The 27,990-nt window shown below is 39.1% G+C and overlaps 4 protein-coding genes across 5 annotated transcripts; 3 read left to right on the top strand and 1 right to left on the bottom strand.

The window, feature by feature from the left end:
- The first annotated feature begins 7 nt into the window (after positions 1–7).
- Positions 8–8,347, top strand: LOC134749927 (tectonic-like complex member MKS1). Of its 2 annotated transcripts, XM_063684946.1 has the most exons (7): positions 8–158; positions 297–776; positions 1,691–1,880; positions 2,912–3,067; positions 5,385–5,523; positions 6,736–6,971; positions 7,399–8,342. In XM_063684946.1, exons 1-7 carry the CDS (start codon positions 82–84, stop codon positions 7,633–7,635), a joined length of 1,515 nt encoding a protein of 504 aa, XP_063541016.1. In that variant the 5' UTR covers positions 8–81; the 3' UTR covers positions 7,636–8,342. The 2 variants fall into 2 exon arrangements, with proteins under 2 accessions (XP_063541016.1, XP_063541017.1); XM_063684947.1 differs by lacking the exon at positions 2,912–3,067 and having other exon boundaries at positions 7,399–8,347.
- LOC134749958 (uncharacterized) lies at positions 8,266–27,972 on the bottom strand. Its single transcript, XM_063684996.1, has 5 exons — positions 27,906–27,972; positions 23,621–23,808; positions 22,371–22,562; positions 10,689–10,868; positions 8,266–9,413 (listed from the first exon to the last, which is right to left on the bottom strand). The coding sequence occupies exons 1-5, from the start codon at positions 27,970–27,972 to the stop codon at positions 9,186–9,188; spliced, it is 855 nt and encodes a 284-aa protein (XP_063541066.1). The 3' UTR covers positions 8,266–9,185.
- LOC134750310 (venom serine carboxypeptidase-like) lies at positions 13,490–18,170 on the top strand. Its single transcript, XM_063685474.1, has 2 exons — positions 13,490–13,958; positions 17,193–18,170. The coding sequence occupies exons 1-2, from the start codon at positions 13,523–13,525 to the stop codon at positions 18,050–18,052; spliced, it is 1,296 nt and encodes a 431-aa protein (XP_063541544.1). The 5' UTR covers positions 13,490–13,522; the 3' UTR covers positions 18,053–18,170.
- On the top strand, positions 20,471–21,840 carry LOC134750075 (venom serine carboxypeptidase-like). Its single transcript, XM_063685161.1, has one exon. The coding sequence runs from the start codon at positions 20,559–20,561 to the stop codon at positions 21,753–21,755; it is 1,197 nt and encodes a 398-aa protein (XP_063541231.1). The 5' UTR covers positions 20,471–20,558; the 3' UTR covers positions 21,756–21,840.
- Positions 27,973–27,990: the final 18 nt, after the last annotated feature.

Below are 27,990 nucleotides of genomic sequence, written 5' to 3' on the forward strand. Positions count from 1 at the left end.
CACGGGGTGATACACGAAGGTTTATTCAGAAAGTTTTTAAATTGTTAAATAAAGAAATAATCTAGTGATTCATTACATACAATGAATAACTTTGACCGAAGTAATAAAGTAACTGGAGTGTACTGGTTGAAATCACCTATAGAAAATATTACTATAAAGTAAAGTAATACATAGTGGATTTGTTAAAGATTCGGCTTAGTTGTTGCTAGATATATGTATCTACTTATTTAGTTGCCAGAGCTTTGTTGTAAGTACCTATATTTCACATGAAATAACACATCAATTGCTGTTTTCAGGATAAGACTAAAACCTCATGAAGGTATTAAAACATTACCCAAGTTCGAGACATATAAAAATGACTCAAATAACACCATCCAGCAAGTAGAAAATAATAAAATAGAAGAACATGAATTTAAATGGCAAGAGAAAGCATTCAGTTTGCATGAAATACAGCGCTACAGTGACATACACAACTGTATTTCAGAAAATGAATTATCCTACCATGATATGTTAGAAGAAACAGATTACCAACCTGACAAAATATTTACATTCATTCATTACGATTACCATTTACCAATGCCGGTAAATAAAATAAAAAAACCAAGTTCTGATATTCTAAATTTGAATTTTTGTCTGGAAAAATTAAATTTGAGTGAAAAAGTATTTAGAGAAGATACAAGCTCTATGGCACATTTGTTTAGAAGTGAGGAAAATATTGCCAGTGAGGAAAAATGGACTTCCATGCATGTGATGTATGACAACTCGGAATATAATGAGTAAGTACCGCAATTTTTTTATAAAAAAATTAAAAAATGTGGCTCGATCTCGATCCGCTCGATGCTGATAGATGTAATTCCACCCTTAGAAGGATCACCAATCACCATCATGCTCTAATTGCTCTATTATTCATCTCACTATGCGGCACAAGCCTTTCATTGTACAAATGGGTCTGAGCTGTGTGGTCTGTGGACTTGCGGACTTCATACCCTTTCAAACTTTTCTTTTTAGGTGTGTACAGGATATGATGCAGGTTTGTCACAGTGTTTTCCTTCACGAAACAAACAAGGCCAAGGAAATCCTTGATGCAAACTGAGGCTTGAACCTATGATGTGTTACACCTTGTTGCTCACCTACTAATATATTTCTAATTTAATGAGCATTTTTTTATCATATTTATATTGAGGCTTTGGACACCAGGTGAACATGTCAGCCTCATGGGTGCTTTCATAGTTCCCTACTCAAGGGAGAGGTCAATAAAGTGGTATACACTGATTGCTTTGTCTGATAAAGGCAGATTACCAAAAATTATTTTTCTCAAGTCCGGATTCCAGACGCAGTCCAACAATACGTGTGACAAGTCATCAGTCTTCTGACAGATTACACACAGAGGTGACGATTTAACACCCATCATACACAGAAACTTGTTTGTAGGTGTTAAGACGGGACTCGGAAAGCTGAGACTAACACTTTTCTAGCGAGGTTGGCAGAATCAAACCAGGGTATCCACAAGGGGTTTGGATTGTTCTGTACCAGATTCCGACACAGATTCTGGATAAAGCTTGTTCTCCAAAATGGTATTCCCTTAATGAGCATTAACTGACAATATTCCCATTATAGGAATTCTACATACTAAAATGACTACTTTACTTTTAATTCTAATAGACAAATAACAAATTAATTCAAATTTCAGAGACTCTCAACTGCTTCTAAAACAAGAGATCACCCTCCTATCTCTCTACCACAACATATCCCAGAACTACCTGATTGTGTCACCCGATGTGAACAGCCTGGACTTGAACCCGTACCAGCTGGAGCCGGGGTATGACTATGCTATTGATGTGGAGTTTGAAAGGGTGGATGGAGAGGAATTACTAGTACTGGTAAGATTACTGTAAAAACTAAAAAGTTACTTATTAGCCGGGTCCACACAGAGCGAGCATACGCGCGAGGTAATTTCCTCGCGCACAAAACGGCTAGTGTAGACGTGCCTCGCGCGCGCCGCCTCTGCCAAGGCACGATTACACTGGCCGTTTTGTGCGCGAGGTAATTGCCTCGCGCGTATGCCCGCTCTGTGTGGACCCGGCTATTGATTAGAGCGCTGGTGGCCTAGCGGTAAGAGCGTGCGGCTTTCAATCCAGAGGTCGCGGGTTCAAACCCCAACCAATGAGTTGAGAGGTACCAATGAGTCAATGAGTTTTTCGGAGCTTAAATCATAAAACTTTAGAAGCCTCTATTAGTTAATTTATCTTTTACCCCGTTCTTCCAAATACATTAGTCAGAATGACAGATTAAGACGAGTGATTAACAGCTAATTAAGGCTTGTAGCACCTTTATGAATAACGACATAAGAAGATTGATCCAAACTAGATGGCGCTATACGGCGCCTTATGTTTCTGTTTGGAGGCGTACAGCGCCATCTACTCTGCGGCTCTAATTGGCAACTACAATATATTGCACTTCACGCGTCTTAATACTTCGTCAGGTCAACCAAAACTCACAAATTACTGAAAAATTATTAAACCAAAATCAACCTTATTCGGATAAAAATACGGTTCACAATGGCTATGAACTTGTGGTGGTACTTAGTGACTTTTGCTTGTCACCCGACTATTTATTCTATAGTCTACATGTGTTTTATTTAATTAAAAAAAATGAATTTGGTGTCAATTGATTCGTTTTTGTAGCTCAGGTGATACTGGCTTTGGTGTTTGGTTAAGAATTCATTTTTTATTAAAAAAAAATAGTGGGTTTATAGTTTTTAAACTTTCTAATCTATCTATCTATCTCCCAGGGTTAAACCTGGAGTTAACGTTTTAACCGGTTAACCTCGGGTCAGTGGGATGGTGCAAGTGGCGGTAAGATACCTAAAGTTAATTAAGATTAAAAAGTATAAAACTTTTTTCTTTTATAGTTAAAAAACCTAACCAAGAAATGGGAAAAGCGGCACAAGCAATTGTTGAAGTTTGACATGCCCCCACTCGGCAGGAGACACCACTATGTCACCGTGGAGATCCTTTCGGCAACAGACTTTGATTTGGATAACTTGTATGTGGAATACCATATCAAGGTGAGATACTTTTTTACCAAAATTTGATACGCATGCTGAATTGGATAAATATTTGCAACTTTAAAAAATATATGTTATATGAAATGAAATGAAATGAAATGAAAAATGCTTTATTGCCACAAAAAAGTAGGTACAGAATATAAACTAACCTAATTTAAATAAATTATTCTAATAATATTAAATATACCTTATAAATCTTTAATATATGTATTTTTCTAAATAATGTGGCAAACGGTTTTGGTGTCAGCATGATGCTGAAAATGCCCGCCCATATGGGTGACACTTCAGCGCTGTTTTTCAGCCAGAACCAGATTCCCTACGCACCTCCACAATTATTTAAATATGTACACCGCGTTTCACCATTAACTTATAATAAATTAAATTAACTAAAAAAGAGGAAAAGATAGTCCTTACTTCTTAAACCTTTATGACCCTATTGTTCAGATTTTTTTTTGTAAAAAATATAGGTAATTTGAATCAGCTTATTTTATAATCAATTAAAGCTTTCATACTTACTCATAATCATAATCTTTATTGCATTCATTGTTTATTGTACTTTTCCTTAGACAGCCATCTACCTCTTATTGAGACGACTCTAGCGAGTCCATTGTTTTAATACAAGGTTCGTATGCAGGCTATGCTAGGTACAACATTGTCAGTAAAAAAATATAGGTAATTTGAATCAGCTTATTTTATAATCAATTAAAGCTTTCATACTTACTCATAATCATAATCTTTATTGCATTCATTGTTTACTGTACTTTTCCTTAGACAGCCATCTACCTCTTATTGAGACGACTCTAGCGAGTCCATTGTTTTAATACAAGGTTCGTATGCAGGCTATGCTAGGTACAACATTGTCAGTAAAAAAATATAGGTAATTTGAATCAGCTTATTTTATAATCAATTAAAGCTTTCATACTTACTCATAATCATAATCTTTATTGCATTCATTGTTTACTGTACTTTTCCTTAGACAGCCATCTACCTCTTATTGAGACGACTCTAGCGAGTCCATTGTTTTAATACAAGGTTCGTATGCAGGCTATGCTAGGTACAACATTGTCAGTAAAAAAATATAGGTAATTTGAATCAGCTTATTTTATAATCAATTAAAGCTTTCATACTTACTCATAATCATAATCTTTATTGCATTCATTGTTTACTGTACTTTTCCTTAGACAGCCATCTACCTCTTATTGAGACGACTCTAGCGAGTCCATTGTTTTAATACATGGTTCGTATGCAGGCTATGCTAGGTACAACATTGTCAGTAAAGCCTGTGGTAAAGCTAAACTGAAGAAATGAATGGAGCAACTATTTCTCGTTGTTATTTTGTCAACCATGCCGTCCATGAGATCAATTTGCTAAATGAAATTTGAAAATAAATTAATAAATCATGCATGTTCCTTTACTATATAACATCATGGTTAGATATAACTCCGTAATAGATGGATACAGTCTAAGGAAAAAACGTGCCTCGAAAATCACGAAAATTTGATTCTCGATCAGATGGCGCCACTAGTTTTGGCCTACTCTCGTATAGAGGGCGTTGACGGTTTCGTTTGTTATTTATAATTTTATCGCATATCAGTACAAGAACATGGGTCAAAATCATATAAAAATAATTAATGCAAATAAATAATATCCATATTTAAATACATTTTATCGTATTTTTATAAATCTTCATTTTTAGTTTTAAAGTGTGTCGACAGATGGCAGTGAATTTACTGGGGTTACAAAATTTACTATGACAGTACCGCTCTAGTATAAGTTACTCTATGGTTTAATTAAATCTGAATTGTGAATGGAGAACGAATTATGGTTTTTATGGTAATGCAAGAATGACATAAAAAACCGGCCAAGTGCGAGTCGGACTCGCGTACGAAGGGTTCCGTACCATTACGGAAAAAAACAGCAAAAAAACCACGTTTGTTGTATGGGAGCCCCATTTAAATATGTATATTATTCTGTTTTTAGTATTTGTTGTTATAGCGGCAACAAAAATACATCATCTGTGAAAATTTCAACTCTCTAGCTATCACGGTTCATGAGATACAGCCTGGTGACAGACAGACGGACAGCGGAGTCTTAGTAATAGGGTCCCGTTTTTACCCTTTGGGTACGGAACCCTAAAAAAGTTGATATACCCATATACATCAAAACGCCTATATTTCTTAAATAACAATATCATTTTCAGGTTATTATTTACAACGACGGGACTTAATCGCGTAAAATAGTTTTAAATTTAAGTCCCGTCGTTGTAAATAATAATGAGTAAAAATCGTGAAAGTTTAAATCAGTGTATCACTCTCAGGTGCCTGAAGGGCTGCAATGTTCAGACGCACTGCACGGAAGAACGCACATTTCCAAGTCTAACACTAATGATAGTGAAGAGAATTATTGGAGTTTCGGACATTTGTTGGAATTCACTTTAGCTGGCCCGTTGAATACAGGTATCTAAACTTATACAGTGTATTTGAAAAGGGATAATAACGGGTTAATCTAAAACTGTAGAAGATACCTATGGATATAGCGTTTTAGAAACTATGTGTTAATATCTTTAAATACTTAAAAAAATATCAATTTCATAAATGCAAATCGACTCTTTTTCTTTCAAATATAATCAATAAATTTGTCATATAATACGTAGAGCGGGGCGAATTTAAATTTGACTGACGTGAACTATTGGGGTATTCCTTAAGGGGCCCACTGACTATCAGTCCGCCGGACGATATCGGTCTGTCAGTTAGAACAAAAATTTGAGAGTTCCGAAAATCTGACAGGCAGATATCGTCCGGCGGACTGATAGTCAGTGCGCCCCTTTAAAAACAACAAAAACCGATAGACGATCTTCACATTGACCTTAAATTAAACTTACTTATTTTTTATGTTGTGATTAAGTATTAGAAAAATATTGAACTAGCATTTTTTTTAAATCACAATCATAAATAAAGTGGAGAAAGGCAAACAGGAAAGCGGACCCTGGCAAAGGCCGGGATAACGCTAGGTAGAAGAAGAAGAATCATAAATAACTCATTCTGTCCTCGAATTATTTCGGCACTTGCCTCTGCACTATTTAGATACAATTTAATACTTTAAACTTATAAAAGTACGTGACGTATAATTATTAAAAAATATATTTAACATTAAATCATTTTACGGTTTAGACTCACTTGTTTTAGTCACTCGCGCGACATGTTTCGGAGAGCCTAGGTCTCCTTTCTCAAGCACTAATAGTGCGAGCAGCTTTCACGACGACCGTGTATTGCGTACTGCCGCTGCCGCGCGCCGAGAAAACCGGCTGGGGGAGGTCTTGCGCTATCGTTGTAGGCGGGCACAGTGGTGTGTTTGGGTTTGGGTCACCTAACACTTGTAGCGCCACACAGCACGAACTCACTATGTCCACTACACTGTCACAACACTCACCGGCATTCTGCTGAGGAATCACAGGCTTCCATGCTGGCGGCACAGCCCAGCCGCTATCCCGATTGAAATTAGGGCGTCGCCCAATCTCGATCGCTTCACGTATTTTACGTGGTACGTAGCATTTTTCTCGTACCAGTAAGCTCGCCTTGTCAATCCGAAGATAGTGCGACGCGCCTGTATCTAGGGCGTGCTCTGCCACTGCGGAAATATATTTAACTAATTTAGGTATCTAATTCCAGAAACACCACCTCTAAAAATCTTCTTCGAAATCATCTCCACCGACTGGTGGGGTCGCCAACGCACCGAAGGCTACAGCTATCTCCCTCTAACACTGCAGCCTGGCTATTATAATAGGCATCTGTCCTGCTCTCGCCCCGAGGAGTTAAACCATGTTGCCGCTGAGAGCAGGAGGTTTTTTGTAGGGGGGTGCCATTTGATTAGGGATTTGGAGGTGCTGGCTAAACCTCAGTTGCAGGTAAATACATTTGATGACAATTTTTTATTAATAAAAAAAAAAAATATTTTTTATTTTTATTTATTTATATGGGACCCACTGCATTAAAGCAATCTTAAAGTCAGAAATGATAGTCAAAGTCCGACAGTCGTACTTCACTCGCGAAACGCTCCTAACAAAACGATGGGAACATGAAGTCACCATTCAACTGAGAACCCATCTTAGTGTGGAAAACAAGAAAATTGCGATTTTGTCGGTGAAATATTGCGATGTATATAGTTGCCATACAATCTTATTTTTGATAAAATGTAAGGAATCGAATGGTACCATTATTTTTACCGTAAAATTACTTTATTTTCAATCAGGCAAGAAACTTACATACTCATTGCAATTAACACACACCAAGTACGCGTTTTAGCGTCATTTTCATACTTTTCCTTGTTTCCAGGACGCAAACTTCAAATTCACCACAACCGGCACCCTCTCCGTCCGCTGGTCCACCATCACCCAGTCTCCTCTCCCAGAGTTCAAAACTGCCCCCAGCCAAGTTTCCCACGCGTCGGCGTTATTGAGAGGGGCCGAGGCGGTGTTGAGGCAGTATAAAAGAGCGAGGGCTAGATTAGCAGAGGCTACTAGAGATTTAAATGGTGTTCAGGAGACTACATTTGGCTCTGATGATGATTAAATAACGTAGTTATTGAATGTATGTATAATATAAGGTCACTTGTAAGACTGAGTCAAAAACAATATACAAAGACATAAAAAGATTTCAACAAAACTACATTTCTCTGGCTCTAAGTATCACCAAGAACTGCTATAAACCTAGAGAAAGATTTCTTGAAGATACTGCTGTGTTTCATCAAGAAATAAATACTTAATAGAGAAGATTAGATGGTCTCATGAGGAAGGATGATTAGCTTCCTTTCTGAATACTCTTACTTGGAATATTCTGCTGAATTCTCCCAATTTTGAATACATCAGTCTTCTCTACCCTGGTTTAAAACAGCCCCCAATCAAGTTTCTTACGCGTCGGTTTTCAAAAACACTTATCCAGTTTAAAACAGCGCCTAAACAAGTTTCCCACGCGTCGGAGTTATTAAGAGGGGCCGAGGCGGTGTTGAGGTAGTATAAAAGAGCGAGGTCTAGATTAGCAGACGCTACTAGAAATAAATTGGGTTTAAGTCAGACCCAGTCTGGATTTGGGTCTGATGATGATTAAACAAAAACATTGGGGTTAAAAAGGGGAGTGGTAGTTTTTAAGCGGACTATTATCCACAGTCTTATCTAAATTTTATAATGAGAAACCTAGTCACTGTATTTAAGGTTTATTACGTAATATTTTTACTTATGCTAGTGACAAAACAAAATAAAATTGAGAACGATAAAATGTTTTTCTATTAACATAGATTTTAGTATCCGGTATTTCTATGTGTACGTACACATAGAACAGGTGCATTTACACACAATTTCTCTAAACAATATACATTATCTATGGCCATGGTGAACTATACATTATTTTTACATTCTTCTTAATCACAATCCGACGAAAACTACATATATAAATAAGTAACGGGTGTCTTTGGCGACACCCGTTTGAGAAATGTGCACTGACGCCACACATTTATTTGAGGAATGTCTTTTATATGGTGGAGTGGATTTTTTTATGGTTGTCATAGAAAAATAAGCCATTTTTGGGCGGACAGAATAACGTCAGAGATAAAAGCAACATTGCAGGCTAGCATACACTGGGCCCAAAATAGAGCGGCTTGGAGAGCACTGGTGAAGTGTCCACAGTCGTCACGTCCCTCAGCCATCAGGATACGACAAAGAAGAGAAGAGAGAAAAGACACTCCTCATGCCGCGCAGACCGCTTAGCATTTTCGTTGTAGCGCGTGACATGACACAATCGCGCTTGAAAGATTTTAAGCGCGATTGTTCACGCTACGGCTCTGTAGCTATTTGTGTGCCATGTGGCGAAACATTGTGATACTATATTATACATTTAAGACCTGTTGTACATACCTATGTTTAACAAATAAATAATTTGGAATTTGGAATTTGGATTTCAAGCATAGAATCGCGCGCGACAATGCAAGTCTTGCTAAGCGGCCCTGTCGCCGCCGCTTGTGCGTCTTCTTTTTACACAATTAATCGATTAATTCGTTAAAACGAATGTATGGCGGTAGGTGCATGCGTTCCGTGACATCCAGGTAAGACCTCATTTCCGTCGGTCGCCTAATAACTCCCTCTCCTAACCGCGTCCCTCCACATCTCGCACCTCGCGGCGACAGCTCTCGCTCGCCTCCTCTTCAAGTCCCTCGCCCGCGTCACCCTCTCGCCTCTCGCGGACGCCAGCGTCGCCAGCATGGCGTATTGGGCGCGTCGGGCCGCGTCCAAGGCGGCTAATTCTTCGCGGAGAAGTGAGGTCTCCCAGGTGTTTAAGGCGCTAGATACCGCTAGACGCTGGAAAAGAATATTAAATTTCATTAATTGGGATCGCGTGTGTCTGAGGGTATGTCACCTTACGATCTTAATCGAAAGTCAAACTTGACATCGACTTTTCACAGCTGTAAACAAGTGCTGCCGTCACAGACGCTCGCTTGCGTGTTGGAGGTTGGGGTGTCTACCATCTATTAGAAGCCTAAATAGGAAACTTTAGCTTGACGCTCACAATTCGCGGTAATTAACGGCCCGGCCACGACATCGCGCGGCGGCGGTAGCGGCGAGCGGCGGCCATAGGTGGGAACGAAAGGTCCGATCGCTGTGCCTCGCTCCATCCTATGGACGCCGCTCGCCGCGCGATGATGTGGCCGGGGGCCGTAAAAGAGGGCTACTGTGATGCTGATGCCCCCTAGAGTTCATGCATACTTTCTTTACTACTTCAGAGAAAGAAAAGTACTTATAAACAGAGCTTGAACACGGTGGTATGTGGAAGGGGTAGCAAATTTCCTAAAAGTTTAAAAAGTTGTCAGCAATTTCTGGAATATTTCATGAATATTTATATTTTGGAAACAGAAAGTTTCAAAAGATCCATACAAAAATATGAGTGGTTTCAGAAATTTTCCCTTGTCGAAATTTTGCAATAGGGTTGGCAACTGTCAAAGGTCAAAGGTTTGCATAGATATATTAAATATATTAATAACGGGTCACTCACGTATTTTGTCGAAAAACGCTCGACATGTTTCACTCCAACATAGATGGCAACATTATGGCTTGCCTCTTTTTCTATGACATTTGGCTTTTAAGGCATCCAGGGCATAAAATTCCATTAAAAATATATATATATTTTTTTACGCAATTCTAGGGATTTAGAGGGCAAGCTATGCTGGCGCCATCTGCTAAATACTTCGACCGGCCAACCCCATTTTGGAAACGTTTCAGCCTTGAAGAATTACATTCCTCCTTTTGTCCGCATGATCAGCTCTCCTCTTAAATGGTCTCCTCGACTTCGACCAGTCTTCTCCACTCTTCAGCTTACTCTTGGCGTCATCTTCTAGTACCTTCTTGACTGGTTCTAATGTGTGTTGGAGGAAAATGTAAAATCCTATACCAATATCTAATAATTATGTTCACTTAATAGAAACGTATTGACTTGCATATGCCTTTTAAATGTATTATTGGTTTTATAATTGTAATAATAATTGTATTGTTCTTCTAATTGTAAATAATTTTTGAATATGACGATGTACAATTACTACAAATAAAATATATTCTATTCTATTCTATTCTATCTCTTACCCTAGATGAGTCTCGAAGAATCTTGTTCCTCCTTTTATCCGCATGATCAGCTCTCCTCTTAGTCTCCTCCACTTCGACCAGTCTTCTCCACTCATCAGCTGACTCTTGGCGTGAGCGTCTCTCTGCTGCTAGGAATGCGCGGGCTTCGTCTTCTAAAACCCTGTTGACTAGTTCTGATGCCTGTAGAAAGAAAGAATAAAAAAATTACACGTATTTAGAACTATAATATCTCTATTATTACAAATATATCATTAACCTTTTGGACGCCAATGACCGATATATCGGCACCGCAGGTCCAACGCCAAAGACTGATTAATCGGTCACGGACCACAGATCAACATAGACCTACGTGCATGTGCATAGTTCAATTTCAGTTTTGACACTTCGGTGACGTAGCGTCCGAGTGACAGCTTTTGTGTTTGACACGGCGTCGAAATGGTTAACCCTTTGAGGCTTTGACTGCCAAAGACGTCAACTGAAGCGCAGCGGCTACAGTCCAGTACCAACCATCGTGCATTCCAACAAGGTTGATGATGATGCGCCACACACAATAGGCGTGGCGTCCATATAGGGTTAAGTAGGTACATGTTAATAGCTACACCTGATAGTAATAAAGATAAATACTTCAAATTATTTGGTATACTACTTTTATTGCTACCTCGTCGTTGAGTTATCTATTGACGACATTATTCAGTATGCGGACTTCAGTGGCACAAATACCATACCGCTTTATAGGTTTCCACGAACGTTACCTCTTTCGTTATGTAGTGGCGTCATGGCGGCGTCCGTCTAGGCAGATGACTTTTCTGCCAGGGAGATAGGTTGTGTAGTAACTGCAACCGTTGTCCTTTAATATAATTCGACTCTCGCATAAATATTAGCATGTATATACATTATTTTTCCGTCTCAAGGCATGTCTGTAAATTCTGCTACAGATTCAAAAGTATTCGACAGATTAATCAGCGTCGATACAATTAGAATCGGTTGTTTTTACATAACATTCGTCTTTTTCTCTTTCCTACAAGAGAGCAATCTTTAGCTTTCCACTACTTTCTTCGGACGGAATCCAGCAGCGATTTTCTCTGTAAATGCTGTTACAGGTCATTTTTAACCGACTTCAAGATTTCAAAGGAGGAGGTTCTCAATTCGGTTGTTTTTTTTGTTTTTTTTTTTTTTTTTTTTAATGTTTGTTACTCCATAACTCCGTCATTTCTGGACCGATTTTGAAAATTCTTGTTTTGATTGTAAGTATATACATACAGATTGGTCCCGTTTTTGTCAAAAAGCAGTTCTGATGATGGGATCCATGAGGAATCGAGGGAACTCCTCAAATGTTAAAGGCATACATATAGTGATTTTAGTATTTTCATCAACAAATCAAGCACTTACATTTAAAAAAGTGACATTTGATGAAGTGGAACTGCTGATGATGATCAGAACGGAACTCTTCAATGACGCATAGTTCACGTTTGGCGATTTGTCCTCTTCGTTATGTTTGTTAAGCAAGTTAGGTTTTCAAGAAACATTTTTGTCAAGCTCGAGTTCTGATGATGGGATCCATGAGGAATCGAGGGAACTCCTCAAATGTGAAAGACATACATATATAGCGATTTTTGTATTTTTATCAACAAATCCAGCATTTCCATTTTAAAAAGTGACATTTGATGAAGTGGAACTGCTGATGATGATCAGAATGGAACTCTTTAATGACGCATAGTTTACGTTTGGCGATTTGTCCACTTCTTTATGTTTGTTAAGCAACTTAAGTTTTTAAGACATATTTTTGTCAAGCTCGAGTTCTAATGATGAGACCCACGAGGAACCGAGGGAACTCCTCAAATGTGAAAGGCATACATATAGTGATTTTTTGTATTTTCATCAACAAATCCAGCATTTACATTTAAAAAAAGTGACATTTGATGAAGTGGAACTGCTGATGATGATCAGAATGGAACTATTCAATGACACATAGTTCACGTTTGGCGATTTGTTCTCTTCCTTATGGACCCAAACCCAAACTTGGACCCGGACTCGAACCCGGACCCGGGTCTGAACATGGACCCCAACTCGGACCCGGACCCGGACCGAACTCTGACCCAAACCTGGACCCGGACAGCCGGACACGGACCCGGACTCGGATCCGGACCCAGACCCGGACCCGGAAATGCTACTAGAAAAGTGGGTTAGGTGGGTGGGTGGGTTTTGAACTGCGATTCTCACAGAACAGAACTGCTATCAGAAAAGTAGGTTAGGTTAGGTTAGAGCTGTGACCCTTACAGAAACGAAATGCTACCAGAAAAGTAGATTAGGCTAGGTTAGAACTGCGACCCTTACAAAAACGAAATGCTACTAGAAAAGTGGGTCGGTTTACCTCCTTTTCTACATAATTAGGCAAAAGATGCTGTATTTTTCATTTCATTGTCTGGAATCTAAGAATGCTTTCAGCGGCATCCCCCATTGAAGTCGGTTTTTTTTTCTTAAAAATTATTCAGTATCTGACCGCGCTTGCGCCAGAAGTGCGCTCATTCTGATATATATGAAACTGAACTTTCTATTTTGCTACACCCTTTCCAAGGTCCATGTATCTAGCATACTTACCGTATGCAAATAAAGATACCTCTACTTTTATTTGCATCATTATTTGACAAACAGACGTCAGAACGGTCGATGGATACCTAAGAAAGTTATATCTTCAATAACTGAAATATTTTGCCGCTTTATTACTGACATGTGTGTATACCTAGGTATTACGAGTATGTATATTTAATGACGACGCTTTTTAAATATAAACGCAAGCAGTTCTTTCAATTTCAATATACAGTCTTATCGTCTTAATGTTGAGCCTACTGTTAATCCTACTATCGTGGCAAGCCATATTGTCATATGGCCATGCCCAACATAATCTCTGGGCTCGTAAAGTCAGGAGCAATGGGGATTCCGGTGAACCCCTGTTTCTGACACCTTTCATAGAGAAAGGCGACATCAAGAAAGCCAGACAACTAGCTAGAGTAAACCTCAACGACAGTTTACCAATCGAGAGCTACACGGGATTCTTCACCGTCAATAAGGCTTACGACTCCAACCAGTTCTTCTGGTACTTCCCCAGCATGCTTCCAGACAAGGATCAGGCGCCTGTACTCGTATGGCTTCAAGGCGGCCCGGGCGTGTCTTCGCTGTTCGGCTTATTCTGCGAAAACGGCCCCACCACAGAACAAAACGGTCAATTTGTACCCAGACAATACCACTCCCTAACAACCATTTTCGGTCGCCGTTACGACACGGTGTAGACACATCTTGCGTCGACACCGTCTTTTCCGGTCACAAAACGGTCGCAGTGTGGTCGCCGTTACGTCGTCGTTACCAAAATGGGGAAGGCTCGACACAGACACATTTCAGTCACAAAGTGTCGTCGCCGTGTGCACACATTGTTACCAGTTTGCGACTAGTTATCCCAAAATCATTCGTTCATTTTGTTCGTTTCAAATGGGAACTGTCAGATGGAAATATACTTAAATAAAAATAAACAAGTGACAAACGCCATCGCTAAGAAGGATTTACAAGACGTAAGTATTTATTGTTTGCATTTATATTACATTATGGCTTTAAATACTATGGGAAATTAAACTGCTCGAGTGATTTGATTAACTAGGTGTAATTTTATCAACGCGCCACCTCATTATTTTAGTTTAGCCAGAAATGAAATTATTTACTTCTCAGTGCATGTGTTCATAACTACATTATTTGATGCAATTTTAGTGCTCCGATGCATATACTATATCTAAATAATAAAAATAACGCTTTACATACTACTAAACTTGGTAATTATGATGTAAAAATATGGTTTAAGGCTGAGAAAAATTTCAGTCACAAAGTAGTCGCAATGTTACGACTCTGTGTAGACTCTGTGTAGACACTGTGTAGACATATGTCAAAAGTAGTAACAAAGTTACTGGATTTGCAAAATGGCTCCTTGTACTCATTTGTTTTTAGATCAGTGTTGCCAGATCGTACCTTTTATTTACGTACTTTTTGAATAGCATATGTACTTAAAACGTACCCCGCCCAAAACCGTACTAAAATCGTACTTTTTGGCTAAACCGCACATTTTAGTACGATTTTACGTACTTTTCGTATGAGCGGTTCAAAAATATGCTATAATGGCGTAGAAATAATAGTGACAGACCAAAAAAGTACGATTTATTTGCGTAATAATTTGTGACTTTTTGTTTTGGTATTTCTGTGCCTTACTATTTTGCATATTAATACTGTTCCTTTTGCCCTGAGAAAAACAAACTAAACATAGTTTTTTGCCCAACGTGACCGCAAGTTATCTTTATTTTCAGATCTAACCAATTGCTACAGAATACAAATGACAAAGAAAAGAAGCAAGAAGGAAATAAAACAACCAAAAATACAAATGATTCCTCGACGCAATCGGGTGATTCTTAAATTGTGTCCAGATTTTTTGTTTTTGTCATAAAAGTTTTTATAAGAGTTTTGAATGATTCACGGCTAGTTTCACTACCTATATAGACCGTGATTACCTTTTGTATTGTTTTTGAGCTCCCGATATTTCGACGCAGTTACATGCATCTTATTCACGGGTGACTGAAGACACGGGTGGCGGGTGGGTGTCAAAGTTGTGTAGACTGCGCTCTGTCTACCCTCATTATATCATATCGGGGATATCGGGAGCTCAAAAACAATACAAAATGTAATTACGGTCTTTTTTTTTTCATACAAAACATGGTACTATATTGGTGATTCTTAAATTGTGTCCGGAAGTTTTTTTTTATAAAAGTTTTTTTTTTCACACATTGTTACATATAAAGTACATACAAAAAGTGAGCGTTCCTTGACATTTCTTGCATTTTTTTAAATATGTTTTCTTTATCTATGAGGATCTCACTAGAATACCGAATATAATTAAGTCGTTAATTTTTAATTATCCTGTATAATGATCTCAGCAATTCGTTTTAGTAGTTTAAGTTTTAAATAAGTATTAAATAAGTACAAACGTATGGTTGTGATATAATATATAGGTATAGACTGCGAGCCACGAACCGATTTTAATGACCAATAGCCTCCCGGGCGAAAACTCGTAAAGTGGAAAACCCTGGTTTTTTTCTTGTTATTTTATAATAGTTTAGTATGGTCAACCACTGAACAAATATTAAACTTTAAAATATTTTGAGCCTTGCCAAGATAAGGGTTAAAAAAAGTATGCTTAGAGAATGTTAATAATTAATGTTTATTTATCGAAGCGTTGATAATATTGGAAAGAATACCATTTCGGTATTGCAATCCAAAGCAAAAACTTTGCATTTAATGTCGTCTAAATTATATTCTCTCAATTCTTCATTTTCGTAAATGAGCGCTGTGGCATATATGTTTATGTTTGATGATTTAAATGGCAACTCAAAAAAAATATATTTGTTTTTTATATTCCCGCCGAAGACTTTTATTTTTCCTTCTACACAAGTAGCGTATTGCATTTCTGTTAAATTTTTGTCAGTAGTTAGAAACCACTTGTCCTTATTGTTTTTAAGCTTAGAATAAATTTAAAAGTGGAAAAATTACTGCCTTGGGTGAGACTTGAACTCACGGCCTCTGGATGCCTCGGCAGAGCGCTGGAGTATCTATCCAGAGGCCGTGAGTTCAAGTCTCAACCAAGGCAGTAATATTTCCACTTTTAAATTTATTCTAAGCTTAATAGCATCGATCGCAGACGTTTCTGCTTGTTAAAAATTAACTTATTGTTTTTAGATATCAAGTATTTTTTACTAATTCTGACTGTCTTAAAAACTTTTTCACCAGTTTCCAGTAAAATTTCGTTTTTGAGGGCGGGATCTGATTTGTTGCAAGTAGTCTATTCAATTTCGACAGTTCTTGTATGCGATTCGCTACTTGCGCCAATGGTTGGTCCCCTTTTCGTAACAGGTTTTTAATACTGTAAAGCATACCTTCAAAAGGATAGGCGCTAAGAGAAGGCGAGGCGAACTTTATAACGTCAATCATTGACAACATGGCATTAAATCTTTTATACTGGACGCTCGATGCCCAAAAGGGACGGTAGTTCGGAAGGGACGACAAAGGGACGGTGTGGCATTAAAAAAGACGGAAAATCGTCCTATTTGGGACGATCTGGCAACATTGCTATTAATGGACAGTTTGACAAACCTTCGTTTTCAAGAGGTATTTTATATTGTCATTTGCGGTCACAATGTTTCGAAACATTTCAGTAACCGTTACGACACATTGTGTAGAGATTTGGTCACAAACTGAACGCAAAGTGTACACAATGTGTCGACACCTTGTTACCGAAAAGTGTACACACGGCGACGACACTTAGTTACTGAAACAATTCTGGCCACATTGTGTGCACACGGCGACCACACTAAGTTACCAAAACTGAACACAGTCGCAAAGTGTAGTAACGGATACGACACCGTTTCGACACATCTGACATTTAGTTACTACTTTGATGATTCTGCGACCGGAATGGTTATATGGGCTGGGCTCTAAACCACCACGTGATCTATATCGACAGCCCCGTGGGCGCGGGTTTCAGCTTCACAAACGACACTAACGGATACTGCACAGACGAGACGCAAGTCGGCGAGCAACTCTATTCCACCATCACTCAGTTCTTCCAACTCTTCCCGGAGCTGCAGAAAAACGATTTCTTCATCACTGGCGAATCGTACGCAGGAAAGTACGTCCCGGCCTTTGCTCACACGATCCACAGGAAGGACTCCAATGCGAAGACTAAAATAAACCTTAAAGGGCTCATTATTGGCGGTGCTTATATAAATCCTGACAGTCAGAATAAATTCAGATTAGATTCAGAAGATAATCCAAATTCTATGAAATTAGGGAAATGTGATCCGGCTAAAAAAGGTGACGATTCATTTGTTGCGGTGTTAAATAAAAGCGAAGTTCGGAAAGCTATCCATGTTGGAACATTATCATATGACGAGTTGAGTAATACAGTGCATGAATATTTGAGTAAAGATATGTCACGGTCTATGGCGCCCTGGTTGTCGGAATTACTAGACCACTATCCGGTGACCCTTTATGGCGGAGAAGACGATCATATAGTGTCCTACGCTGGAATTGTTGATTTTTTAAGAAATCACTTTAATTTTACGGGTGAAGATGAATACAAATCAGCGAAGCGGTACTCATGGAGGGTCGATGGTGAGTTGGCAGGATGCGTGAGGAGTGCGCGTCTTCTGAGGGATATTTACGTGCTGAAAGCTACGCACTACGTGCCTGCAGACCAGCCCAAACGTGCCTGGGACTTGATCACGAGACTCACTCGTGGAAAAGGTTTTGATAAGGAAGAAATCTGCCCAGTATAGCAGCCTGTACCTAGTTTCCGTTAGCTATAAGGTATCTTGTCAATGTAATTAATAACCAATCACTTGTTTAGGTTGGTGCAACCACCTTAATAAATAAATGAATCCTGTTAGAATCTAACTTCACATTTCTTTCTTCTTTCCAAATAGCCTCTTAGATCTTGTAAATGTAGATATGTAGTGCAGGGACGCCCAGCCTGAAACAGGCGGGCTGTCGATTGCTTATTCTTATACCTACCTTACTCCGAGCGATTTCCAGCAAGTTTTTGTAGATACTGTTCCCGCCCCGGATCTTCTCTTCAATCTTCAACAAACCTCAAATCTCTCATTATCAATGTAATACTAAATTACCAGAAGCTTACGACTTTATATGTTTTTTCTAAAGCTTCTATTGATACATAATATATACAGGTTGGCTAAAAAATAAGCGCATTCTCGTTGCTAGGGAGGTTTTGGGATTATACTGAGCAACTTTTATTATGGGACCAACCATGAAATCGAGAAAAAAATTACCCTCCCATAGAAAATGGACCAGCCAAAATGTATGAAACAGCCAAATTTTTTTTCGCGATTTCGGGGTTGGTCCCATAGTAAAAGTTGTTCAGTATAATCCCAAAACCTCCCTGTCAACGGGAATGCACTTATTTTGTTAGCCACCGTGTATAGTATAGTAATCTAGTAAATAGCAATCGATGGAGAACCACGCAAACTAGTCTTATAAATCAAGGTTGTCTAAGTCTCGCTAAGACTTGATAGACATCAGGAATCTCGCATCAGTGAAACCTAACCTTCGAGCAACACCGGCTTCCGACACGTCTATAGGTACACGTTCTTGATTTTGATAAAACACTGATATAAGATATAAACATTGACTTTTATGTTACTTCGTAAAGACGGGCCTTACGGGCACTACAAAGTGGGCCAGTTCGTTGGTGCACAAATCGCGTTAGTGCACATGTTCGCTCGGAATTATCTATATGAACGCGCCTATCTTTACTTTTGAAATCTTTGTATATGAAACTCCTGAAACCTGTTTTGATTAAGCAGTAGACATCAACACTACTTATTTACAAGGTTTCATTGTACTTTAAACATATAGCCAACTTGCCACTCACCTACGTTTCCACATATACCCAAGAGAACGAAACTCTGCCCGGTAGTCGAGAGTCAAGCCAGATGTAGAGGATTTCACGCACCTACCTTTCAGGAGACAGAACTCCCCCAGGAGCATTCGGGTACGTGGGGTCTCTACTTAATCCCCAATAGCTCGCCACACCCTAGAACCTAAATGGTTGCGTACTGTGTGGTTTAAGAGGAATTTCCTCCCGCAGACGCTTCGGCGTGGAATGAGCTCCCTGCCGATGCCGAGGTTTTCCCGAGGGGCTACAGTATGGGGTTCTTCAAAAAAGGAGTGTACAGGTTTTTAAAGGGCCGGCAACGCGCATGTAATATCTGGTACTGCAGGCGTCCATAGGCTACGGTGACTGCTTACCATCAGGCAGGCCGTACTTTTTTTTGCCACCAACGTAATATATAAAAAAGCTGCCCTGTGTTGACTGATTGCACTGGTAAAAGCAGCGGGTGATGGGGTCGTCACATACCTCCGCCTTATTATTATTTGTAAGTATTTTCCATATATCGGGACTATGTCATGGGGTCTCGGACGCTTGGGAGGCGTGCACGGGGCCGAAGCCAACAGCGCAGAGGCCCTCTAATGCGGTTTTTGAGATACACGTGGCGGGTACCATCCCCGAGCGCACTATCCGTCTTAGGGCTATCCTCGCATAGAATATTCAAATTTTTCGGTTTTTAGGGTTCCGTACCCAAAGGGTAAAAACGGGACCCTAATTACTAAGACTCCGCTGTCTGTCTGTCCGTTTGTCCGTCTGTACGTCTGTCTGTCACCAAGCGGTATCTCATGAATCGTGATAGCTAGACAGTTAGAATTTTCACAGATGATGTATTTCTGTTGCCGCTATAACAACAAATACTAAAAAGTACAGCGCGAGTCCGACTCGCACTTGGCCGGTTTTTTTTTACCGACAAAGTGGGTTTGCCAGAGTATATATATCACTACACCTTATAAAACAAAGTTCCCCGCCGTCTTTCTGTTTGGGTGAATGTATGTTCGCGAAAAACTCAAAAACTGCTGAACGGATTTTCATGCGGTTTTCTTTCAGCTATCAATAGTGATTCTTGATGAAGGTTTAAGTGTAATTTGTTAAGGTTTTGTCCCGTGCGAAGCCGGGGCGGGTCGCTAGTTTACAATTAGTGAAATATTTGTAGCTTTATTACTGACATGTGTGCGTAAACATTACAAGTATTCACACTTAATGACTTCGTTATTTTAAGTATAAACACGAGTAAAACTTAAGTAATAAAGTGTAAATGCTGTAGGTACATTTAAAACGATTAAAAGCAGCAGTTCCTTTGATTTCATTGTTCAGTCTCATCGTCATAATGTCGAGCCTACTGTTAATCCTACTATCATGGCAAGCCATATTGTCATATGGCTCTTGGGGTCCGTAAAGTCAAGAGCGATGGGGATCCCGGTGAGCCCCTGTTTTTAACACCATTAATCGAGAAAGGCGACATCAAGAAAGCCAGACAGCTAGCTAGAGTAAACCTCAACGACAGTTTACCTATCGAGAGCTACACGGGATTCTTCACCGTCAATAAGGCTTACGACTCCAACCAGTTCTTCTGGTACTTCCCCGGCATGTTTCCAGACAAGGAGCAGGCGCCTGTACTCGTATGGCTTCAGGGCGGTCCAGGAGGGTCTTCGCTGTTCGGATTGTTCTGCGAAAACGGCCCCCTCGCAGAACAAAACGGTCAATTTGTGCCCAGGCATTACCACTGGGCTCTGAACCATCACGTGATCTATATTGACAACCCTGTGGGCGCGGGATTCAGCTTCACAAACGATACTAACGGATACTGCACAGACGAGACGCAGGTCGGCGAACAACTTTATTCCACCATCACTCAGTTCTTCCAACTCTTCCCGGAGCTGCAGAAAAACGATTTCTTCATCACTGGCGAATCTTACGCAGGAAAATACGTCCCGGCTTTCGCTCACACGATCCACAAAAAGAACTCCAATGCAAAGACTAAAATAAACCTTAAAGGGCTCATTATTGGCGGTGCTTATATAAATCCTGAGAGTCAGAATAATTTCAGTTTAGATTCCGAAAACAACTCAAATTCTATGAAATTAGAGAAATGTGATCCGTTTAAAGACGGTGGTGATAAATTTGTTTCGGTGTTAAATAAAAGCGAAGTTCGGAAAGCTATCCATGTTGGCGCATTATCTTATGACGAGGTCAGTACTACAGTGGGTGAGTATTTAGCTGATGATGTTCACCGGTCTATGGCGCCCTGGTTGTCGGAATTACTAGACCACTATCCGGTGACCCTTTACGGCGGAGAAGACGATCATACAGTGTCTTACGCCGGAATTGTTGATTTTTTAAGAAATCACTTCAATTTTACGGGTGAAGACGAATACAAGTCAGCGAAGCGGTACTCATGGAGGGTCGATGGTGAGTTGGCAGGGTGTGTGAGGAGTGCGCGTCTTCTGACGGACATTTACGTGCTGAAAGCTACCCACTTCGTGCCCGCAGACCAGCCCAAACGTGCCTGGGACATGATCACGAGACTCGCTCGTGGGAAGGGTTTTGATAAGAAAGAAATCTGCCCAGTGTAGCTACCGTTAGCTTTTAAGATATAGTTGTTGCTATGATAGTTGATGCAATTTACCTCTATAAATAAATGAATCTTGTTAGATCTAAGTTCACATTTTTTCTCCAACCATGTAGCTCCTTAGACCTTACTCCGAACGATTACTAGGAACTGTTTATTTCCTTGATACTGCTCCTGGCTCTTCAACATGAAAGAGCTTCTCATTATCGATATTAGATAAAATCACGAGAAAATTTCTTTTTCACGTTCTTTCTACAGCCTTTATTAGTAACGTCGTTACCAATGGTAACGAGCAATCGATGGAGATTCACGCGAGTTCGCAGACCAGACACCGAGTCTCGCTAAGACTTAGGCTTCAGGAATCTCAACGTCTATACACGTACTTGATGTAAAAACTCCAGAAGCTACCACTAAGCAGGTGACATCACAAAACTACGTAGGTGCAAGGTTGAGAAAATATGGAAAGCTTTTGAAAATTTTCTCATAAATTACAAGAGTTTCTATTTCGTAAGGCTCTCATTGAACGTTACGATTCACGAGATTTTTTTATGTAGATAATTCCGCTACTTTGTAAACTTGCCATCAGCTTATCAGTCAGATAAACTTTACGTTACGTTACCTTCTCGTCTCCCCTCCAAGCCAACAGTTCCTCAGCCTTCCGCTCCTTCCACCTGATGGTGTTCAGCAGCTGGTCTTTCTGCATATGCTGTTCGAGGTTCTTCAGCATTCGGCGATGTTCGTGCCAAAGACGCTCATCTTCCCGTTTTCGGTTGATGAAACGCTTGTATTGCAGGGAGGTTTGGGCTTCCATCTGAAACATGAAAGATCAGGTTTATTTTAGAAATCAGATGCAAATTTTCAAGCACAAAAAATATGCGTGTAGGTAATTGCATAGAGTAACTTATACTAGAGCGGTACTGTCATAGTAAATTTTGTAACCCTAGTAAATTCACTGCCATCTGTCGACACACTTTAAAACTAAAAATGAAGATTTATAAAAATACGATAAAATGTATTTAAATATGGATAAATGATTTTTTTTATTTGCATCAAAGATAGATATAACTCCGTAATAGATGTTTACAGTCTAAGGTAAAAACGTGCCTCGAAAATCAAGAAAATTTGATTCTCGTTCAGAGGGCGCCACTAGTTTTGGCCCACTGCCGTATAGATGGCGTTGACTGTTTCGTTTGTTATTTAACAATTTTAACGCATATCAGTGAAAGAACATGGGTCAAAATCATAAAAATAATTAATGCATATAAAAAAAATCATTTATCTATATTTAAATACATTTTATCGTATTTTTATAAATCTTAATTTTTAGTTTTAAAGTGTGTCGACAGATGGCAGTGAATTTACTGGGGTTACAAAATTTACTATGACAGTACCGCTCTAGTATAAGTTACTCTATGATTTGCATTAATTATTTTTATGATTTTGACCCATGTTCTTTCAGTGATATGCGTTAAAATTGTTAAATAACAAACGAAACCGTCAACGCCATCTAAACGACAGTAGGCCAAAGCTAGTAGCGCCCTCTGATCGAGAATCAAATTTTCTTGATTTTCGAGGCACGTTTTTTCCTTAGACTGTATCCATCTATTACGGAGTTATATCTATCTTTGGTAATTGTAAATTATGTTTTTGCTTTTAAGGCTCGATAAAGACTATCAATTAATATGTGCACATGCACAAAACTAAAGAAACTAAGCATAAACGAGGCAGGATATATTTTGAGCACTTGTGTTGCATCTACTTACAGATAATCCAATATCTTTGGCGCTAATTAACGCGTAAACTTAAAACTCCTAGATTACTGAAAGGCATAGGCAAAGGAATGGCTTAGTGACATCAAACAGCACTCACCATCTCCCGTCCCTCTTTCTCCTGCAGCCACATCTTATGGAACTGGTCGGCCAGTCTCTCTCTATCATCTTCATCTTTCCTTTTTTTAGCGAGGGCAGCCAGGAGACGCCATTCCCGTTCAGGGACAGAACCCAAGTCCGTGCTGGTGTCGAAGTCGAGGCCGAGTATTTCTGATATCTTAGTGCGACCTGAAATAAAGATTTTATACATAACTTAGCGACAATAGTGACCCGCCCCGGCTTCGCACGGGTTACACAAAATCTTTACAAATTATACACCTAAACTTTCCTCAACAATCACTCTATTGATAGGTGAAAACCGCATGAAAATCCATAGTTTTTGAGTTCATCACGAACATACAGACAGATAGATGCGGCGGGGGACTTTGTTTTATTGGTGTATCTAGTGATAGTGGTACTGACAAGCTACAAACTTTAATTAGCTATTAATCATTTGTCTTAATACAGTGTGTAAATCCAATACGGGCAATAAATTAAAATAATTTTACCCGTGTAATCATTAATTAAAAAGTTTTTTTTATGTTACACTTAATTATGACCCCGTAATTTTTTTTTGTAAATATGTGCCATTCTCAACCAAAAGGGTACTTATTGCCGGCTGTCAATAAGGCGCTATTTCCATATAACTTCAATTTGAAATAGACCTTATCGACTAGCGACAATGTGGTACAGTCAGCTGCTGAGAAAAGGTACCCCACTTCCATACTAATTTACAGAACTTTGTATGCAGGGGTACCTTTCGGTTAAAAACGTCACATATACGGAGCAGCAGTGTACTGCAAACATTACGAGACATAACATGACATGAAATTACGAGATACGAGCTTTTTACAGAAACTTATGAAATTTAAATTTATGAAACCGCCAATGTTTGTTACTACGAAGCGAAGTAAATACCTCTCCGTTCGTGTGTCTATGACTGGCTGTTAATTTCCCACTTAAATATGACCACATGAATATTTAGACAAACTTTATTTCATGCACTTTGCTATTTGATTATCATCAGGCTTCGTTGGATTCATGCTGGCAAAGACAACGGACACTTTCATCTTCCTCGCGTTGTCCCGGCATTTTGCCATGCTCATGGGAGCCTGAGGTCCATTTGGCAACTAATCCCAAGAATTGGCGTAGGTACAAGTGTTTACGAAAGACAACAGACATTACAGCTAAATGCAACTTATAATAAAGAATATTAAACTTATATAATTTGACACAACTACGAGGTAATATAAGTTTAAGCTTCTTATCGTGTCAGACAACGAACAAAAAGCCGCAAAGACGCACGCGAATCATTCACGTTGTCAAATAAACTAATAAGCTGTTGATTATCGTTTCTTCGTGTTTTCTTCCTATACGTCATTTTTTGAAGCGACAGCAACAGAGTTGAAAGCAGTCGCTGTGGCCGTATCGGCCGTGGAGGAGTTATTATTATTATTATTTGTATCTCCTTGGATATCACGGGCCTATGCATCCCGGTCTTTTGATAGGCTTGCGTGGGGATATAAATCCAACACGTAGAGGCCCCTTGGAGAGCTTTAATGTCATGTAGAACGCCTGCTGGAACCCGTTCACAGGCGCAACAATAGACACCCATGAACCGGTCGCAGCAGGCATTGGGACTATTGTAGAAAAAGTGAACAGTATACCGATCTATGGATTGAAGTTTGGGTGGACAATGAGACTGGGCTATTGTAAAGAAGTCCGGACACCTGCCATAACAATGTTAAAACACGTTATCGAGGCAGGTGGTGACTTGCCGCTGACTAGATGGGCCCCTGAAACTGCCGTCGTGAAGACGACCAGGAGCAACACCGGTGTGAGCGGCTCAGGGGTGTCGAGAGGTTATTATTATTATTTATTTATTTAATAAAATACAGAGTATTCTTACTACAATCAAACAAACAAAAAAACTCAATAAGGAGTTTGACTGTGGGGTCATCAGTCTCTAGTTACATATGTACTTAACTTAAATTATATAGTAGTGCAATTACTACAAAATATTGAGGTAGTGTATTTTTAACATAGATTTAAATTTAGACTTCTTATTTTCACATCTTATGGCCTCGGGCAAACTATTAAGTAAGTATGGAATTCTTTTTTTGATATTTGTGTTTGTTAGAAACAGTCAAAATTCAAGTTTTACAAATAACAGGAGATTGTACATGTATCTCATCTCTCCGGATTCATAAGAGCGTGATCCTTATAGGTGTCAAAACTGGTTACCTAATTGTCTGTGATTTTATTACGAACGTCTTATGGCACGCAGTCAGTTGCCAACTTGCCAACAGCGGCAACAGCAGACCAAAAAATAATAAAGACTGGATGTTTGAAATTGTAAAAGTAGGCATCGGATTTAAGGAAGCATCATTAAATTTTTATTCTTTCTTTTAAATATTGTGTCACAATTCGTGCTTCACACGCTCATGATGGTCCCGACGGAAGACCAGCGTTAACCTAGCCAGGCTAGCGCCATGCTCGTCGGGACCATTTAGTGACTTATAAGTTAAGTATATGTTATGTTAAGTGTTTCTATTCTATTTTATTCTCGCGATTCTATATAGAAAGCGAGTTCCAACTTCGATAAACTTAATTATTGATGTTTTTATTTTTTATCTTAAGTTTTGTATATATGTTGCTAGAAATTTTATTTTGGATGCGATGACAAAGTTTACACGAAGTTTATTTTAAAAGTCAAGTTTCAAATACCTACCCTTTTAAAATAAAGAACGTCGAGCGATCACTAGTATTTGGGAAAAGCATCGACAATTCCGTTTAGCGATATAGAATCTCCCTGCATTCCCTACCCTATCGGTCATTATGTATTGCCCCCTTCCCTATAAACATAACCCAATGTTTGCATATTGTCAGGTGACAACCAAAACTCACTAATTGCACAAAAAAAAACCTTATTTTGAGGGTCCTAGCTAAATTGGTTGTACAATATACTCACGCTATAGAATTTCAAATTTAGCAATAACCCTAAATGGCATAACAATCCCGTGTGTGTACAAGTAAGCTACTTTGTACGGAAATCGTTATATTATTCGTCTATATTATTCACATGTCTTTGCCGGTAGTGAGTACAATTAACATGTGCATGTTGCGACATATGTAAATTACAACACGGTGACATAAAGTTATTGCTTAGAATTAATGCACTCAGTTTCCGGAGAATTTGCCGTGGTTACGTATAATTAACCATTAACATAAAAACCTGGACGTTAATTAAAATATTTTTAGTTAATTGGGTGGTATTCGAGTACAATTTTGTAAGTGGGAAAGTGACGTAGGGTCATCGCGCTAGTTTTCGTCCAGCTCTAGTTTTCGTCCGCTTGACGAAATATTAATATAAACCTAATGCAATCCTTAATGACTAAACAATATATCTATCTACATAAAAAATGATATTTTGCAAGTAGCAAGGAATGAAATATATTATTTGCTAATCCGTCAAGTGGACGAAAACTAGAGAATGGACGGAAACTAGCGCAATGACCCTATGTCACGATACGCGATAAAAATTAACAAATATAGTCGGACCAAGCTACCGCGGACCAGGTTAACTCTGCATAGCATTTGTAATGACAAAGTGTGGAAATGCCATCACTAATGTAAAGTTACTTTGAAAATATGACGATTGTAATGACACTGCCCCACTTTGTTCTGCTCAAATCGGTGCAAACTTAGCTGACACGGATTCTAGGAGCCTAATAAATAGTGACGCTTCATCAAAATTATCAGTAGGCAAGCCGGTAGGAATGGAGTTTTATCGACGACCCGCCTTAGACCTTTGTGTAAGTAAATGTGCCATTTTCAACCAAAAGGATACTTATTGTCGCTTGTCAGTAAGGCGCTATTTCCATATAGTTTCAATTAGAAATCAACCTTATCGACAAGCAACAATGTGGTACCTTTTGATTGAAAACGTCACAAATATAAAAAAAAACTGTAATAGATGTCATATATTAAAGAACAAGTGATGAAGGCCGGATAAGACACAAATCAAAATATTTAATAAAATAATTTGATTTGTTCCCAAACTTGGTCACAAATATAGTTAGACCAAGAAAAGTAGAAAAGTCTGCAGAGATTTTGACAGCACACGCAGTGCAGGTGTTATTTTCAAACATGTAGTGTCAAACATCTATGAAATTATGGCGTATAAATAACACTTGCACTGCGTGTGCTGACTGCTGACTGTGCTGTCAAAATCTCTGCAGACTTCTCTTGGTCTAGATAACTGTGTTTGTATGTAAGTAACTTACAAGTAGTTTTCTTTTTCCTCGGCGATCGTCGTGGAGACTCTGTTATTGTTTTATAACAGAACACCATTATGCAGACACGTGAGAT

This window comes from Cydia strobilella, chromosome 19, assembly GCF_947568885.1.
Source record: "Cydia strobilella chromosome 19, ilCydStro3.1, whole genome shotgun sequence".
Taxonomy (NCBI): Eukaryota; Metazoa; Arthropoda; class Insecta; order Lepidoptera; family Tortricidae; genus Cydia; species Cydia strobilella.